At 44.1% G+C, this 18492-nt stretch overlaps 1 protein-coding gene across 2 annotated transcripts in view; it reads right to left on the bottom strand.

The window, feature by feature from the left end:
- Window positions 1-6975, bottom strand: part of LRP5 (LDL receptor related protein 5) — a 136409-nt gene extending 129434 nt beyond the window's left edge. The window contains exon 1 of one of the 2 annotated variants that reach the window (XM_082283112.1): window positions 6834-6975. Coding sequence is in view for 1 of the 2 variants with exons in the window: in XM_082283111.1 (XP_082139237.1) it covers window positions 6834-6927 (94 nt within the window). In the remaining variant the exon portion in view is untranslated. The remainder of the gene's footprint in view (window positions 1-6833) is intronic. The other variant, XM_082283111.1, reaches the window with a different exon arrangement.
- Window positions 6976-18492: the final 11517 nt, after the last annotated feature.

The raw sequence follows: 18492 nt of genomic DNA, 5'->3' as shown, positions 1-18492 counted from the left end.
CATGCACAGGCCAGCTGTTCACTTAGGAGCACATACTAAGTACAAACAAGGTACTTCTGATCCCCACTGTCACAGAAAGTGCACTAAAAAAGCATTTCATCTCTTACAGCAAGGCTGAAAGGAATCAACTTGACCTTCTTGATAGCCATACTCTACAGTGTGACATTGTGTGATAACAAAAATAAAACCAACCAAAACCAAACCGCATCATTTAATTACGTTTCTTGTGTTCTGAAGATTTTTTTTCCCCTTCTTAAGCCCAGGTAGTACAAGTTCAATCTAGAAGAACAGAAAATAATGTGTTTTTGCAAAATTAATGAAAAATAGTACAGGGACTGAAAAAAGCATCCATGAAACTGGAATCACAATTTCCACAGAAGGCTTGCTGACGTTATTGACAAGGATTTAAGTGCATTATTGCTGTTAGGCATAATCTGTGCCTAATTCAAACCCTGGAGTATATGGCTTAAGACATAAGTACATACAGAATTCCATAGAAGTTCTCAAATGACGTATCAACAACCCATAGATTATAGCAGCACTGTACACTTTCATCATCTGAGTCTTCTCAGATTCCCTACTCCTTTTCCTTCTGGTTTCGTTAAAACCACCACCAAATGGCAGAAAAAGAACATCTGCAAACATTATAGTAACACTATTTGATTCCCAAATCCCAAAGCCAAGAAATTCACTAAGCAAGTTCACTCAATCCACTGTTACTCCTCATCTGCCCAGAGGTGCAGAAACACAAAGCAGACAACACTTGCTCACACTCTCTGGCCTTGCTTTACTCTTAAAAACACTGCAGAAAGAAGAGGTCAAGCATCTGTCTCTACTGACTGCCCCCTCCTGCCTCCAGTCTAACTCTTGAAGGCCGAGGATCAAGAATGCCCCAGGGCTAATTTATCATCTTAGCAATGATGTGTAACAAGTCACTTCCAAAAATCTGTATTAATAAATGTATAATGCATCACATTCAATGCAACAACATGGTGAAATAAACTAAATATACAGTCACGGCAACTAAAGAAAGGGCAAGAGAGAACCTCTGGAATCGCCATCACAAAATATTATCAAATTCTGAGCCACAAAGAGATGCCAAGCTAAGTAACTCAGCCATTTATCTCCCTCTCAGATAAAACTCAAGCACATAGGTGTCCCTGTAGGGACAGAACCACCAAATTAAAAGCATACACTTTCACAGAACTCCATATGCCCTTTAACAAGTATCCATGAGGAAAAAATGAAAATCAAGACCTCTGTGTAACCAAATAAAAACCAGAAATACAATTTCTTTCTACTTTCCATAGTAGAGGGGAGAGTTACACCCTAACACACTTGCAACTTCATTTCTTTAGTTGCATCATCTTTCACCATAGCTCAGGAACAGCACACTTGATTTATCGAACAATTACCTGCCTCATGTCTATAGTCTCAACAGGAAGACCAGAGTTCAAAAATTCTGCCTGCCACAAAGACAGCTTTTGTTACTGTTTCTAGTAAGTGAACTTTAACTGGGTAAACTCAATTTCCCTATGTATAATAGATAAATAATAGATGCCATCCTTGCAGAACATTCAGAATTAGCTAAAATACATACAGCATTTCAGAAAGTAAAACTGCCAAACAGAATTCAACAATTATTATATAATTAACCAGGCACATTTTTAAACACACATGCCAACATTTGAGCTTCTCAGACCACTGACAATCTCACCAGGAACTTACTACTGCGTCTGCTGTCAGTGCTGTTTATTGCTATGGCAAAAAGCCTTCATCCTGTGAAATGAAGACAATTCTGTAGCTGATTTACAGTCAAGAAATCTCTTTTCCCAGTAGGCTGTTTCCATTAAGTTAATCTAACACACCACAACTTAAGTTATTGGTTTAAAGGCAGTTTCAATTGCTTTTACACTTTTATCATCCAGAGCAAACACACCAATTTATATCAAGCATGTGTCGATTTATTGGCATCCTTGCAAAAGTCGCCCATGGATTTAACATCAATACAAAATGACACCTGACATCTGTCTGTGCTGGCAGGCAGAGCATGAGTCAAGCAAGAATAAAGGAAAGAACAGCTAAATTAAAAATCCTGTTTATTACATAGACTCTCAACACCCTTACCAGCCCATCAGCCATTACTTACACTCTTTGGAGCTTCTCAGTGAAACTGTGTGGCTTAACAGGTATTTTCAATCTTTAGTAAACAGAAACAACAAAGATGAGACACTGCTAAGTTCCACATTCTGATTTTTCTGAGAGAGAAGAAACCAGAAGAATTGTTGGCCCATAAGCTCCTAACAAACAACTGTACTGAACAATACTTTGTGGGACATAGTTCCCATTTTCTTTCCTGCTCTTACCACAACTGTTTCATCACACAAAATCTCAAGAATTGCTAAAAATATCCTTTGACTCTATCATAAGCTTTTCCATAGCCTAACTTAGCAGCAGTAGGACTCTCCAGAAGTACTTTTTCCAGTTTAGTAGCCCCAGATGTGAGCTACTAGGAGATGGCACATCTTTACCTTCTTCAGGAAGGCCTCAGTGTCCAAACAGCACATGGGTTTGGCTAGCCAGCATCCGTAGCCATCATCTTAATTATTTGCTCCTGCCCTAAGCGCACTTGCAGTGCTGTTGGACATGTCCTGTCAGAAAGAATAGGAAAAAAAGAAGAACAATTCACATCACTCAAAATCTAAGGAAAATGCTGTTTTCCACTGTGCATAGTAGAGTTGCATTGTTGCTTGCCTGTGCCACAAACTTGGGGGGATAATTGTTCTACTGTCATTCTTCCCCCAAAGCTCAGGTTGGTACCTATTTGAGCTCTCCACAAAGGCCTTGAGCAGAAAATATTATATAATAAATATAATTTCTTTCAAGTGTTCTCAGAGCTGTATTGTGGTTTTTTTAGTCACATCAACTCCCAAGAGAAATTCTGAACTTACAAAAGCCAAACACTTTGAATGTTTAATAGCCCTTGTGTTAAACATGTAAGGAAAAAAATGAGAGGATTTCTTAGAAAGAAGGTATTGTATGTAACTTTATTTCTCCTCCTTCTAAGAAGGAATTTAAACCTAGTTATTGTCCTCAGTCTCCAGATGGTAGGCTGCTTTGGTACAATACAGTAAGTTCACAAGAAATACTGATCTAACATGAAACTAAGCCTTGTCATTATAGCTGCTTCTGAGCACCACCAATTGAAATTCACCAAGTGAAATTTATTTCTGCTTTGACAAAAAGAGAGAGAATTGCTTTGAAATGTACACTACTGGTTAATTTTTAACTAGAAGCACAGTTACAGTAGACTCTCTTATATAGTAAGTCTGGTGTGTCTGTATTCCAGGAGAGGTTTTGTAACCTTTGTTTCTTGTTACGCTGCCAAATCTTACCCTAACACTAAAGGATAACACGTTCCCAGAAACAATCTCTGTTTGCTAAAAAGTTACCTTGGCTTGCCTTAATCAAGAAACATGCAGGGCCGAGAAAATTCACAGCTGGAACAAAACCCATGGCCTACTTTATTAACAACTACATTATAAACAACTGAAAAAAAAATTCTTAAGCTAAAGCAGCAAGAGGCAAAGGTGGAACTTACGCTGGGGTAACAATGAGATGCATTCATGTTCTTCTAAAGTATTGACTTTGTGTATCATGCTGATCCACATATTTCAGACATCTACAGTATGAGTGATTTGAAAGCATCTCTGTGTACTTCAAAATAAATTTAAATAATTTCATTTAAAATGAAATAGTAACAAATTAGTTCACATACCATACCTTAAGACAGTTAAACCCATTTAACTTTCCCTGGAGAGAGAAGACTCACTGCTTTCAAAGTATCAACTTAAACTTCAGAGTCAACCTGAACTTTCAGTATTTCCTCACTATTTCAAGAGGATTTATGACCATAATTTGTGACAGACCCTCACATCATGCTAGCAGTAGTTACTAGGAAAACAGCCCCCTAAATCAATGACAGACTGACTGAAATGGCACTGAAATGTGCTTGAAGACTCCTACACAGCACATTTCCCTGTCATAAAATTAGTAAGTGATTTTTTTTCCTGCTACATTCTTCATATAACCACAGCAACAGGTTTCACTAGCTTTAGGTTATCTCAGGAAAACAGTATGGATTAAAAGCCACTTTAGGGTTGTGCTCTAATGCATTTTTTATTTCATGCTGCATCCCTAGTTTCAAAGATTTGTAACCATCACACTTCCTTGTGTCGCTTCTCTCTTCCCCTTTCTGTATCCTGTGTTCATTAGTATCAGGCAAATAGCTGTTACATTAAAGAAAACTAAGATACAATCTCACAATTTTGGGAAACATTCAAGCGCATGACAAGACACAGTTAAGCAAGTATTCGCAAGTTGAAGTAAAAATAATTCTTGCTTGAGATAGTTCTTAAGCAAGAATTATCTCAACTTACTTGAATGTTTTAAGGCCCCCACATGAAATACCCACTGTGCAATATTAAGAATCCAAAACTTACAATATTTTCATGAAAATGAAAAAACATTGAGTACTTCGCATGAGCAAGAGATTCCCCCCTTTGAGGAAACACCAAATGCAATGATTCTTTTGTCTTTTCACAGTGAAATGAGAGTCAAGTACAAGCCATATCTGAAACAGGTTTATCATTATTTCAGGCCACATAAATAAAACCACTCCTGACACCACCACATACAGAGCAAGAACTTAGCTCTACAGCAAAATTATTTCACAGCCAAAGTATTCAAGATCTAGTATAACATGCCAAACCTCAGTGAAGCTTTAGTACTGCAGAAGCTCCAGCAGATCCCCAATCGTGCAGAGATGCATTTACATATTTGTAAGATAAGCACATCAAAATACTTTTAATAGCTAAAAGTCAGGCATCTCCTTACAGAGTAGGGATTCTCAGAAAGGGAACTAAATCCACGGAGAGCCTCTCATAGTACATCCATGCTCCTTCAAAAAGGACAGATGAACTGTCATTAAAAGTGCTGTCCAGATCAACACAACAAAACTTTCCTACTAAGGAGGCAGAACAAAGGCAATGCCATTAAGATCTGTAACCAAGACTCTTTAACTAATTATTAAAAATGGTACATCTGTAGCAGAGTTCTTCCACGCACATTAAGGAAGGCAACTATTCATACCAAACATAAAATATATAAAAAGAATCACTGTCTCTCAAACGAGGTGAATGAAAACCAAACTCCAAGTTAGAACTTATTCCTTAGTTTTGTCATGAACTCTTACTTTCCTAAGAATTCCAAATGCAAAGTTGTCCCTTTTTGAAAATATCCCTTTCCATTATAGCCTGCTAAGTTAATGTAAGGGGATCCTTTAAGGAGCCTTCGTTTAGGACTCCTAGAAGTTGATTCCCCCCTTCCCCCCCCCCTCAAAGCTACATTAGCTTCATTCAGTCAAGCAGGAATATGAACATCTTTACACAAACATAAATGTTCAGAAATGAATGAACCACATTTCCGGTTTTCAGAAACATTTTTAAAAGATTGTGGCAAGGTGTATGGAGAAGGTGAACCCTGAGATATGAAGGGTATCTTTTTGATACAATGCAGACAGAATAAGCAATACATAATACACACCCACACAGAGCTCCAACTAAAAATATAGAATGATGATGCCAGCAGAAAATGGTCGGTTCTCTTGCTCTAAATGGCAGTTCTAATAATTGCAGGAGGTTTGAAAAGGTGGGTGGCCTAATAAAAAGAGGCCCTGAGGTGATGTTCTGACAGCCTTGGCCACACTGCCGAGTTTTCTAAACTACCTAGGAAATCGCAACAACTAGGCTTCGGCTTGCTCAAGCACCGGCTCGATGTATTCAGGCAGAGCACATGCAGCAGCAAAAAGACAGAAGTCTTGCACACGCAGCCCGAACTCCCCGTTTTGGGCGAGACAAAGTCGGGAGCGAAGCCGCACGCAGGAGAAACGGAGGAGGAACGGACACCGGCCCGCTCCCCACGGATGCTGCAGGCAGAGCACCGCATCCGTTTATTTGCGATTTAAAAGGATTACCACACTCACTTAAAAACGGGATGGCCAAGGGAAAGAGGAGGGCAGGCTCCGTGCCCGGGACGGGGCACCCGGGCTGCAGCTCGGGCATCGCCCGCGGGGCTGGGGCGGCCGGACCCCCGCGCCCCGGCCGGGCCGGACCCCAGCCCGCCGCCTCCCGCCGGGCCCTCCGCCGCAGCGCCACCCCCGCCGCCCACCTACAGCCTCACATCGGAGCTGGGGCGAGGGGGGAAAACACAGGGGACACACACCAAACTCGCCTTCCCCCCACCCCCTCCCCGGCCCGGCCAAGAGTTTGAGCGACACCCGACACCGACCCCTCCAAACTCCACAGAAATCCCTGCCCGGGACCTCGGAAGGACGGGAGTGGGGGGCGTCGAGGGGGGCGGGCGACTTTTGTCTCTCTTTTTGCAACTGTGCGCATTTACCTGAGCCACCCCTGAGGGAAAACCTCCTCGCCCCTCCAACCTCGTCCCCCCAGCGGGATATGTCCCGAGGGAACAGGGAGGAGAGGCCTCCTTTTCCTGCGCACCCTTTTTGCAGAAAAGAGGGGCGAGGAGCAATAGTTGGGGAGGGGGAGGGAAGGGGGGAGAACCGACGCAGGCAGCCTCCCGTCCTTCTCCCGCCCCGTCTCGTCCATGTGCGCGTCCTCTCCGTCCGCGGGAGCCTGGCCCCGCTCCCGCCCCTCCCCGCCGCACTCCCGGCGGAGCGAGGGGAAAGTTTGCCCAAGTCCGACAACAAAAGGGACAGCGGCGCTCGCCTCCCCGTCCGCCCGGGCCCCGCGACGCTCCGGCGAGCTTACCCCCGGCCGAGCCCGGCTCGCAGCGCAGCACCGAGGCGGCGAGGAGCCGCAGCAGCAGCAGCAGCGGGAGCGGCGGGGCCGCCGCCGCCTCCATGTTGTGCCGCCGCAGCAGCTGCCGGAGCGCACCGAGCGTCTCAGGCAGGCTCCATGCTCGGGGCGCTGCGCTCGGCGAGGAGGGAGGCGGGGAAGGGGGGAGGCGCTGGAGCCGACCCTCCTCCTCCTCCTCCTCCTCCTCCTCCTCACGCCGCCGCCAGGGAGGGGGCTGGGATGGAGGATCCCGGCTCGCACCGCATCCCGGGAGCGGGCGGGGGCGCACCGTCCCGCCGCGGCGCGTCCCACGCGTGGGAACACCTGGCCGCGCGGGGAGGGGGTGGGGCTCCGGGGCTTTCTTCTTCATCTTGTTAACTCGTTCCTTCAGGAGCGATTACTCCAGAACCAGCCGGGAAGGCTGGAGAAGATGGCTCGCTGCGTGTTCAAAAAGCAACGTTTCGGTGGTGGATTTGGAAGTTAAGAGGGGGGACGCCCGCCCCTTTTTCTGTCTCCAGGAAAAAGGGTGGTTGTTTTCTTCCCGACTGGAGGTTCGGTTTTGCCTTTCTCCTCCCACCAAAACAAACATTTTATTAAGTCACTCTTCTACAGAACACCAGTTTTCAAAGAAAATGCATTCAACAACAGTCTTTTGTTGCCTTCCCCCCCTCCGTGTTAAACATGCCACCTGCTCCTGTAAACACATTACCACCAGGAAAGAGGCAGAAACTGCCCGGTGACATGGGGCTTGTGTAGTGCCGGGGCCGGGTACAGAGGGCTGAGCAGCACCCGGCTCACACTGAAACATCCCGCACCTTTCACAGGCCAGATACTGCCCCCCGCATCCCTCACAGGGATAAAAACAAACGGCATAAGTCAAGAATTTTCATTTAAGTGTCTATTTTCCCCTGTGCTGTCACTGCTTTGGTACAAAGAAGAAGGATTGCTAGATGGCGTTGTATAGAGGTGGAAATCACAAGGGTCCACCTGGCATCCCCTTTAAGCGATTTTTGCAAGTCTCAGAGCAGTAGCCATAAATCACAAGTGAGCACTTAGCAAATGGATGTGATATTTAATAGTTTTGTTACATTTCAGAGTTGAGTGACTTCCAGGTTTCCCCGTGCCATGTACTAATTTATCTGCCTTGCTGTAGATGCTACAGCAGCAGCTGAGATTTCTTCTTGGTGCCCCATGAACCCCTGCCCAACTCAAATACCAGGATCAAATATTCAAGGGTTGGTTTAGGTCCTGTTGGTTACTCCATTGCCAACGTCCCCTGCAAGGGAAAAGGCCAAGTGTTTTGATTTGGTTTGTTTCTAAAGTCAGCGATATTCAAGTTAGCTCAGAAAGCAGTTTAAAAATTCAAGGAGTTACAAAAGGCTTATAGTGTGACATTAAAGATCACCTAAAAGGGAGAAAGATTTTGTTCTCTCTCTCGCTTCTGGTTTAACATACAGATAACATTTATTTTAAAGAGGGCTCATTTTAGGCAGCATTTAAAACCTGGGAAAATCTCAACTTCTTGAAGGCAGGAAAAGCAGAAGTTGGTCTTTGGTGATAGATCTGTAATAAACTGGAACCAAAATCTAGGCTGCTGTAAATCATTAATGCAAAAACTTTGTGTGAACACCAACTGAATAAGGGGTTTGTTTTGCATCTGCTTAAAGAAATTGCCCGACACCAGATAAATAACTGGAAGAAAGATTTCTTTGTTGAAGACAGTGATTGGACTTTACTTTTGATGGGTCTGACCTCCTGCATCGTGGAAATTACCCAGCAGTCCTGGCATCACAGTAGCTGGGGTTAATTAGAGGCAGAGAAAGGGCACATGAAGCAGTTGTACTTGCAGCAGGCAGTGGGGAACAGTGGTGTACGTATGCCATCCCAAACCCCAATCAGCTTGGGGGCCATATACAAAACTGGCTTTTGTGCCAGCAGGGAGAGCCGGGCTGTCCTGTGATGGCCTCCATGGCACCAGGGCAATTGGCTTCCCTGCCCTTCCTGCCCCTCGCCCGAACAGGATCAGGGATCAGCTGCTGAGATGACTTGTCCCTCACTCCAATGCCAGCACCACGCCATGTGGAGGGGGTGAGTCTACCCACAGGCTGCTGGAGGGCAGCAGCAACTTCTCTTCCAGTTTGCAGGTGTTCCCAGCACTTGGTAACTTGGGTCCTAAGGTCCCATACTGGGATGCAATATGCCTGCTGCTATCCTTGCTCCATCCAAGAGTTGCTTATCCCCCTATCTGACCCTGTCAAACTGCATGGTCAAGTTAGGAATGGCAGCAGTTTATACCAAAAGAGAGAGATAGCAGCACGTGAGCAATTAGCAGATTGGGTAATAGGCCAACTCAGGCTAAAACAAAATGAGGAGATCAGACCATGGAGGCAGGCAACTAGGGAAGAGAAATCTTACCAGGACACACCTTTGGGGCTTTGACCATGACACCTCTGCTAAAAAAACATTAAAGACATTCATCTAAAGCACTGGCAGATGCAGTAGCAGCCACGAACACAGTCTTTCTCCAAGCCAGAAGATGCCATCTTAAACTCAGTTAATATCTTGTAAGGGGAATTTGGAGGGAGTTAAAGCTGTGCAAATCTGAAGTCGTGAGCTGAGAAAACTGCCTTCCACCTTTTTTCCAGCCCTGCAAAAAGTCCTCCAGCAAAACTAGGGGAGGCAAAGCTGTGACATTCCTGAAAGTCTGATGTACATATTTTTGCAAGAAAGTAAAAAACAATGTGAAAATAAACAAACAAAAAACCACTTACCAGGATAGCGAAAGCATACTTCTATCCTTCCTTTTAACTGAAGAAAGAGGGATCTCTTTTCATACTGCTGCATCTTGCAGTGCCCAAGAATGCAAAAAAAAAAGCCAATACCCCATTTCATCTAATATTTCTTGTTTAATTCTGAGCACATCACAGTCTAACATCTCCTCAGTTTCTCTTCCTACAATAAAAGAGCAGAGGGAATAATTTGCCTAACTTTCATAATTTCTGTTTATAGTTTGACGTAAACTGCAGCAAGTTTGGAGCCTAATTGTAGGAAGCAGGAAAGGGAGGAAATCCAGACTGGGGGCCCAATCCCCTGCCAAGGTGTAAAAGCAGATCAGTTCCTGCATTCTTCCGTTGCCATCCCAGATGGAGAAAGGAGGGACATGCAGAGATATAGCAGGGAAAACAAAGAGCTGTGTCTGAGCACCCAGAGATGTCCTCCAGGATAATGTAGCCATTCTGCCATAGCTGGGAAACTTGGTTTGACTGAAATGCTCCAGATGTTTCTACATGTTTACTCCTCCTGGATTTCTCCTTCCCACCCTAGTTGACAGTATCCTTCTTTCCCAGCTGCCAGAGCTGTCTCAGCTCCTGTGGAGCTAACATTTCATGACAACTGCAGAAGGCCCTAAAGTGAATTTACTGTTTTACAACTGACACCCAGGTTTATTTCATGGTGAATATCAGTACCAAGACACACATCTTTATTCCTCTGGGACAGTGCAGTTCAGTCAAGATGAAGTCACTAGACCAGAACAGACTGAGGCTGCTCTTTGGTGCTTTGCAAAGGAAAGGTAACATGATCAGTAAAAAACAAAGACACCATCAAAACATTTTCCTTCTTCTAAGGCCATATGACAAAATATTGTTCCTCTACCCATGTCTCAAACACTTCTTCACCCTTTTGCTCCCAGCTTCCATCTAGAAAGCAGTGCCCACCTAATTATGTGTAGGGACCTCTATTCTTTATCACCCTCTATCAGAAGAGAAAACATTTACAGGTAATCTAGAACAAGTCAGAAATTACAGCAGAAAGTATTATCTGGATACAGGTTCCCTCATCTCCTCAAAAGAATAGACACAGAGAAAAACATATATACACATTCATCCATATTTAAGATTATCACTCCTGAGCAGAAATCTGAAGAAATCTTGGTAAGGGGTGGGTTTAGTTTTGAGGCTGCATGGGGCACTTAGGTGTTGCTTTGAAAAAGGTGGGGTTTTAGGTGCCAAATAATACTTACTATTTAAACCTAAATCACTGCACTGCCACTCATTAAGCTGCCTGAAAGGGTGGGAAAGTGTCACCATCACCACCTTCTTATCCATAAAGAAAATGACAGTAAGAAAAATAATACCTTTGTTTATATCATGCAGCTTTTCCCCGGTATTGCACAAGGATAACAGCCGAATTTTTTTCAAATTAATTATTCCCCGAAACATCTCAGCAGCCCAACTTTGTGTGGCAGTTTTCTTCCCCTTCCTTCTGCTCCTTCCCAGATCAACTCTGACATGAACTGAACAGTTAAACCACCACAGTCTGCCATGCAGACACATTAAAATCAATGCTCTTTCAGCCTGTGGCTTGTAAGGTCCTTTTAAGGCAGTCCTAAAAGAAACAATGAAAAGGAAGTCAAACTTTAGTGCATTTAAAATCTCCATACAGAACTCTTTATGCCTATTGGGAAATCTTTAAGGATTGAAAAAGCTTGAAAACTTAGGATGCTCAGTGTAAGGTTAAAGTTAAATATCGAAGGAAACTACTCTTTTCAGGCAGCCATGTGAAAGAGCACAGGTGCATTATAGGTATAACTGGAGAGCATTAGGCACATGATTATCTTACTTCATATTACATATAAGCTAGAGAACTCTCCTGCATAGAGAGGGCTCCAGTGCCACACCTGAAATTGCAGCCCCAGCATTTCCAGAGCGGTAACCCCAGCGAGGTTGGTTATGGACTCACAAACAGGACTGGGAAATCACAAAAAAAAAATTGTTTTGTCAAATAGTTATGGCATATTTCAAGGGAAGACAGTGCTGCAAATCACCTTCTGGGACCACAGAAAGAGACCAAGACAGAGAATGGCAATCTTTCAGCATTTGCCAGTGCTTGAGATTTCCCGCAATGCCCATGGCCCATCTGCCAACAGTTTCTGCTCCAAGAGGGATAAATGGGACACACATGCCAGGAACTCAAATACAGGGAAATCAGGAGACACTGCAAGCCAAGGGATCAGAGTGCTGCAGGACAGAGGCTCCCTGGCAGAAATGAGTTTAAGGAGAGAGATGGCTCACATAGGTTTGCAAGAGGAAAACGAATATTAAAAAAAGTCTGACAGATGTCCCACTGCTAGCTCATTTGAAACAACATTTAAGTGAGACAGTGAGTGTAAAGAGCCTGTTCCCAAAGCCTCCTGCTGGCTAGCAATGTCAGGAACAGAGGGGCTGACACTGCTTGAGAAACATGTCACCATAAAAAGTTCTGAAAACATAAAAATAGTTCAGTGGGTTTTTTTAGTGGTGATTCTTGGACTCTGAATGCTTTTCTGGTTACAACTACACTCCCTGCTACAGCTACCAGAACAGCAGTCACCACATTTCCCTGCACTGTATGAGCTAAAGTCTTTCTTTAAAACATCCATGAGAGCTACATTTGCAAAGCTGCTTGCAAAATTAACCATTAGTCATCAAAGTTCTGTATCAAAAAGAGGAAATATTGTGAAGGGGCATGGAAATTCATTTGCAGGGGAGGGAGAAGATGACCATCTTCAGTGTCTCAAAGTAGGAGTCCTCTTCTCTGCCCTGTAAAGGCAAAGTTGTGAAGGACCATCTTTTATTACAAGCAACATCAATATTTCTGTAGCAAAAGCAATAGCAAAAATTAAAGAAGTCATCACAGAGATAAATATTGAAGAAACACTAAAAAAATCCCTATATGAATCATTTGGGTTGGAAGGGATCTTTCAAAAATCATCTAGTCCGATACCCCTGCAATGAGCAGGGATACCTTCAACTAGACCAGGTTGCTCAGAGCCCCATCCAACCTGACCTTGAACGTTTCCAGGGACTGGGCATCCACCACTTCCCTGGGCAACCTGTTCCAATGTTTTATTACTCTCAATGTAAAACACTTCTTCCTTATATTGTGGTGGTTTAACCCCAGCCCGCAACTAAGTACCACGCAGTTGCTTGCTCCCTCCCTTCTACCACGCTGTGGGAAGGAGAATCAAAGAACAAATAAAACTTATGGATTGAAATAAGAAGAGTTTAATGATTGAATTAAAACAAAATATTGTATTAATAACAATGATAATAACAATAACAAGAGTAAAAATATCAATTAAAAGGAGAGAGAGGAGTAAACCCCAAGAAACACAGGTGATGCACAATACAACTGCTCACCACCTGCTGACCAATGCCCAGCCCATCCTCCAGCAGTGACTGGTGGCTCCAAGCCAACTGCCCCCAGTTTCTCTACTGAGCCTGACATTTTATGATACAAAACATCCCTCTGGCCAGTTTGGATCAGCTGTCCTTGCCATACTCCCTCCCTTCTTGTGTACCTCCTCACTGGCAGAGCATAGAAAACCAGCAAGTCCTTGAGTTAAAGTCACACTGTTTAGCAGCAACTAAAATACCAGTGGCATCACACTGTTCTCATACCAAGTCCAAAGCACAGCACTGTACCAGCTACTAGGACAAAAATGAACTCTATGCCAGCTGAAACCAGGACACATATCTAGTCAGAATCTATCCTCTGTTAGTTTAAAACCATTACCCCTTGTCCTATTGCAGCAGGTCCTGGTAAACAGTCTGGCTCCATCCCTCTTAGAAGACCCCTTTAATATCGAAAGGCTGTAACAAGGTCTCCCCAGTCTTCTATTCTCCAGGCTGAACAACCCCAATTCTCTCAGCCTTTCCTCACAGCAGAGGTGCTTCAGCCCTTTAATAATCTTTGCAGCCCTTCTCTGGAGTCACTCCAGCGAGTCTGACACCCTTTCCTGTGCTTGGGACCGCAGAGCTGGATGCAGTACCCCAGGTGGAGCCTCACCACAGCACAGGGAGAAGGGTAGCATGAGGAGCCTTCTCCAAATGCAGTATTCACCAGACAGAACTGCCTTGAGGATATAAGAACAGATGCTGAATGGGCCATGGAAAACTGACATGATTTAGGGTAGCATGTTTACATGCCCTTGCACTGCTCCAAACATCTCTGCACTGCACAGGTGTCTGGGTACTGAAGAGAGCAACAAGCGGTTGTTTTGAAGGAAGAACGAACACAATTCGTACTCATACATCTGCCAGGTTCTGCCTCACGTTACACCCCAACCAAGTGCTGTTGGTACACACATGTAAAACAGTAGTACATGACATGAATACATGACTGTCATATTCATTCATACTTTCAGTGACAAAGCTCACTTCCACCATGAAAAGCATCAACCAAGTAGAATTGGAAGATGAAGAAAGAGTATCAGAACAACCTGGTGGTTATGTGCCCCCCTAAATACATCACTGACAAGGTCACAGACAGAGGTAGGTTTTTTGACATTTTCAGCATTAGATGTTTCTTTTGCTTTTGAAAGCTGCTCTTTCATTTTTTGAAACACAAAAAATGTTATAAGCAGGGGTAAAGCCGTGCTTGACTAGTTACCATATGAATAATTTTTGTGGGTGGTTAAGATGCCAGGCAAGACTTGCTCTGTCCCAGCAAGATGGAAATATGCAGTGGGAAATGCCCTTATGATATGGCTCAGTGCCATGACTATTTAGATATTAAAATGGTGGATGTTGAAACCAGCCCTGAATGCAGTTACATCAATTCTACCTACCGTCTACTCACTGAGAATGCTGGGAGCAGTTCTTGCTGGGATTACACTGCATGCTCCTGGTGGCTGCCAAACAAAGTAGAAGTTAAGGGAGGGAAAAAAAAGGAAAGTGACCTGTGTGGGAAAGTTGCAGACCAGTAAAACTAGGGGGAAAAAAAGCCCTGATAAAGTTTCCTACAAGATTTATGTGTTTCTAGATGTCAATACACACAAAAATTAATTGCATTTAATATTCTCTTGAACAGTACCTGATCTGCACTTTGTAAAGAATAAAGGTATATAGAATCATAATATGGTGTCGGTTGGAAGGGAACTTAAAAATCAATTAGTACCAACCCCCAGCCACAGGCAGGGACACCTTCCACTAGATCAGGTTGCTCAGAGCCCCGTCCAGCCTGGCCTTGAACACTGACAGGGATGGGGCGTCCACAGCTTCTCTGGGCAATCTGTTCCAGGGCCTCACCACCCTCACAGTAAATTTTTTTCCTAATATCTAATCTAAACCTACTCTCTTTTAGTTTGGAGCCATTGCCCCTTGTCCTGTCACTACATGCTCTCATAAAAAGTCCCTCTCCCTCTTTCCTGTCGGCTCCCCTCCAGTACTGGAAGGCCAGAATTAGGTCACTGCAGAGCCTTCTCTTCTCCAGGCTGAAAAACCCCAATTCTCCCAGCCTTTCCTCATAGGAAAGGTGCTCCATCCCTCTGATCAACTTGGTGATCTTCCTCTGGACTCGCTCCGACAGGCTGATGTCCTATCTGTTCTGGGACCCCCGAGCTGGATGCAGCACTGCAGGTGAGGTCTCACAAGAGCAGAGCAGAGCAGAGAGGCAGAATCCTCTCCATCGTCCTGCTGCCCACGCTGCTCAGGATGCAGCCCAGGATTTGGCTTTCTGGGCTGCGAGTGCACATTGCCTATCCTGAGTTTGCTGTGTGGCAAATCAGACGGCTGAAACTCTGCGTGTACAGCCAAATGAAGTTCTTTCCGCGGTCGTGCCGCAGCGTGACGTGCTCCTGAAGGGCCGGCGCGGAGCTGGAGAGCCTGCAGATGGCAGCCTCGGGGAGCGGCGCTCCTGGAAGCGCAGCCTCGCAGAGCCGAGCTGGCACCTACGATTTCAGAGCGAGTGCTTGTAGCACTTCTCGATGTGGAACACAGAGCGGGTTTCGCCATTACGCTACTTTTCACGGGGTTTTATTTTTAAATTATTAGTTTTTCCTCTCTCATCCCTGTCGGACAAAGCACATTGAACCGAATCAGAGCTGTGTCAGCAGCTCGAGGGAACTCTGGACAGTAGTGAGGGACTCACTGCAATGGGCAGTATCCAGCTATAATAAGGATTGCTGCTATTCCTGGAAGAGTCCTAATTCAAGGTAAGTTAGGAGTCTAGTGATGCAAAACCTGAGCTCCTATTGGTCTGCCAACACTATTTAAAGAATATTCATTTTCTTTTACTGACAGTCCAATATTAATTATAAAACTAACAAACTTTTGGTCACACAGAACTACAAAACCTGTTCTCGCTTCAGAGTTAATTTGACTTTCAAACTCTCATGTGCCAGCAGGTGGCTGTTGAATTTGTATTGTAAACAGCATGGGGGAACTGAACATGTTGAACTGTATCCACAGTGATAAGCAAACACAACACCACTATTTCTGTGAGCTTCTCTATCCTCTAACCATTAATTCTTGTAAACTGGTTTTGGGGCTGGATTTTCTGCATCTGTTTAGTTCTTCACATAGTTTGCACCTTACAAACCTATAGCATTCAGAAGAGAAGCTTAAAGTCATGATTAGGGCTACCATCCTGCTTCAACATCCTGAAAAAGTAGCAGAGCAAGCTGTGGGTGATGCAGGAAACTCCTGGAATGCATCGAGGGCAAATTCTTCAGTCAGGTAATAGACATCCCTGCCAAAGGAGATGTGATACCAGACCTGTCACTCCCCAGCACAAGTGAACTAATTGGTGACATCAAGATTGAAGTCAACCTGGGCTGCAGTGATCCTGCATTGCTGGAGTTGATAATCCTGGGGAATATGGGTCAGGCTGAGTAAAGTCAGGCCACTGAATTTTAGGGAAGCAAAATACCTAAGTTTTGCTTCCTAAGTTCAAGTCAATAAGACCCCCTGGAAACCACCCTCAGGGACAAGGGAGCAGAGCAGAGCTGGCAGATCTTCAAGGATCTCACCTTCCACAGAGCACAAGAATTCTCAATCCCAACACATGAGAAATCAGGAAAGGATGGCAAGAGACCACCACGGATGAGTCAAGACCTGCTGGTCAAAATAAAAGGGCAAGAAGGAAATGCACAGGCAGTGGAATCAAGGAGAGGTATCCTGGGAAGAATATAGGGATATTCTTTGTATGTGTAGATATGAGGTCAGGAAGGCCAAGATGTGGCTGGAGCTGAACTTGGCAAGGGATGTTAAGAATACTAAGACAGTCTTCTATAGGTATATCTGTCAGAAAAGAATGTAAAAAAAATGTACTACTTCTGATAAATATGCCTGGCAAACTGGGAACAACAGACAAGGTAGTCCATTTTTTGTCTCTTCACTCTTCCCACACCCCTTGAGTGAGGCAGGGCAGGGACTGCGGGAGCAATGTCCATCCCACTGTAAGAGAAGATCAGGTTTGAGACCAGCTGAGGAACCACCTGAAACATATATAAGTCTATGGGACAAGATGCATACCAAAGTCATGAGGGATTTGGTTCATGTAGTTGCCAAGCCACTCTCCATGATGTTTGAAAAGTCATGGCAGTCAGGTGAAGTCCCAGGTGAAAAAGGGAAACATTGCACCTATCTTAACAAAGGGTAGAAAGGGAGGTCCTGTGAACTACTGACCTGCCAGCCTTACCTCTGTGCCTGGGAAGATCGCAGAACAAATCCTGCTAGGGCTCGGAGCAAACTGATATAGATGAAGATGCACCTGCTCAAAGATCATATTGGACTATATGATCTTTAAATTGTCCCTTCCAATCCAAATAATTCTGTGATCAGATACTGGGCATTTCTGGACTTCACAGTTTTCTTCCACCCATCTTTGTCTGATAAAAGTACACATCAAAAATACAATATTTGCACAACACAAATACATATTAGACAGGAGTTTTGACAGAGTAATACAGCAAGCACGCACAGGCACAGGAACATGAAGCTGAAACACCATCCAGGAGATCAGAACTCACACACAAGAATTTATGTAAGGCTCATAGTTGTACTAATGAAGTATCAGCATGGCCTCAATCCAATTAAAATAGAGAACACATGATGTTCTGCTTAGGAAACAGAAGGATTAAGGTTTCATTACTTGTTGGACTTCTGTGAGATGAAAACAATGGTTTCATCCAGTGCAGCAGAACACTCTGCTGACAAGGAGGATGTGACTGAGTTAATGTCTTCATCCTCTTCACTCAAGAGCAAAATGGGGTCTTTACAAGAAAATTCTATCAGCTCTATCTTCAGTATAGTGACTTCACTTAATAAACAGGCTAGCCTTGAAGTTAACTTTGCTGTACTGATTTTCACTACCCTCCACTACACACACATCCAGAATTTCTGACTTTCCTTTGCTGCTGTCTTCCCTGAGGGATTCTGTAAAACAAGCATTTTAACTCCTCAGTGTGGCTGGCAAATTGGAGTAAGATCTGATGGAGAGGGCAGAGATGGTTGGGGTAAATTCAGGCCATAAGAAAACAATTTAGAAACCAAATTATGAAACTTAAGCCAAACTGAAACATGACAGTGGTTACCTGTAGTAATCAGGGGAAGCAAGGAATGAGCTGAGACAAGAGCACAGGCTGCTCCACAGGTTGTTCAGCCATATGCAAGAAGAAATACTGTAGATGCAAAGTCTCTGAAATCACTCAGAGGAGTATTTGATGCTGACAGTAGTGAAATGCACTGAAACAGAAAAGCAGGGGAGGAAACTGATAGAGAAGGAGAAAACTATAAAGTCTCAGGAGAAGGAAAAGGGAGAAGAGCAAAATAAGTTGTTGAACACAGAATGAAATGAACAGAATTCAGAT

The sequence above is a fragment of the Coloeus monedula genome (assembly GCF_965178545.1).
Source record: "Coloeus monedula genome assembly, chromosome: 6".
Taxonomy (NCBI): domain Eukaryota; kingdom Metazoa; phylum Chordata; class Aves; order Passeriformes; family Corvidae; genus Coloeus; species Coloeus monedula.
This window is presented reverse-complemented; position numbering and strand designations above follow the sequence as displayed.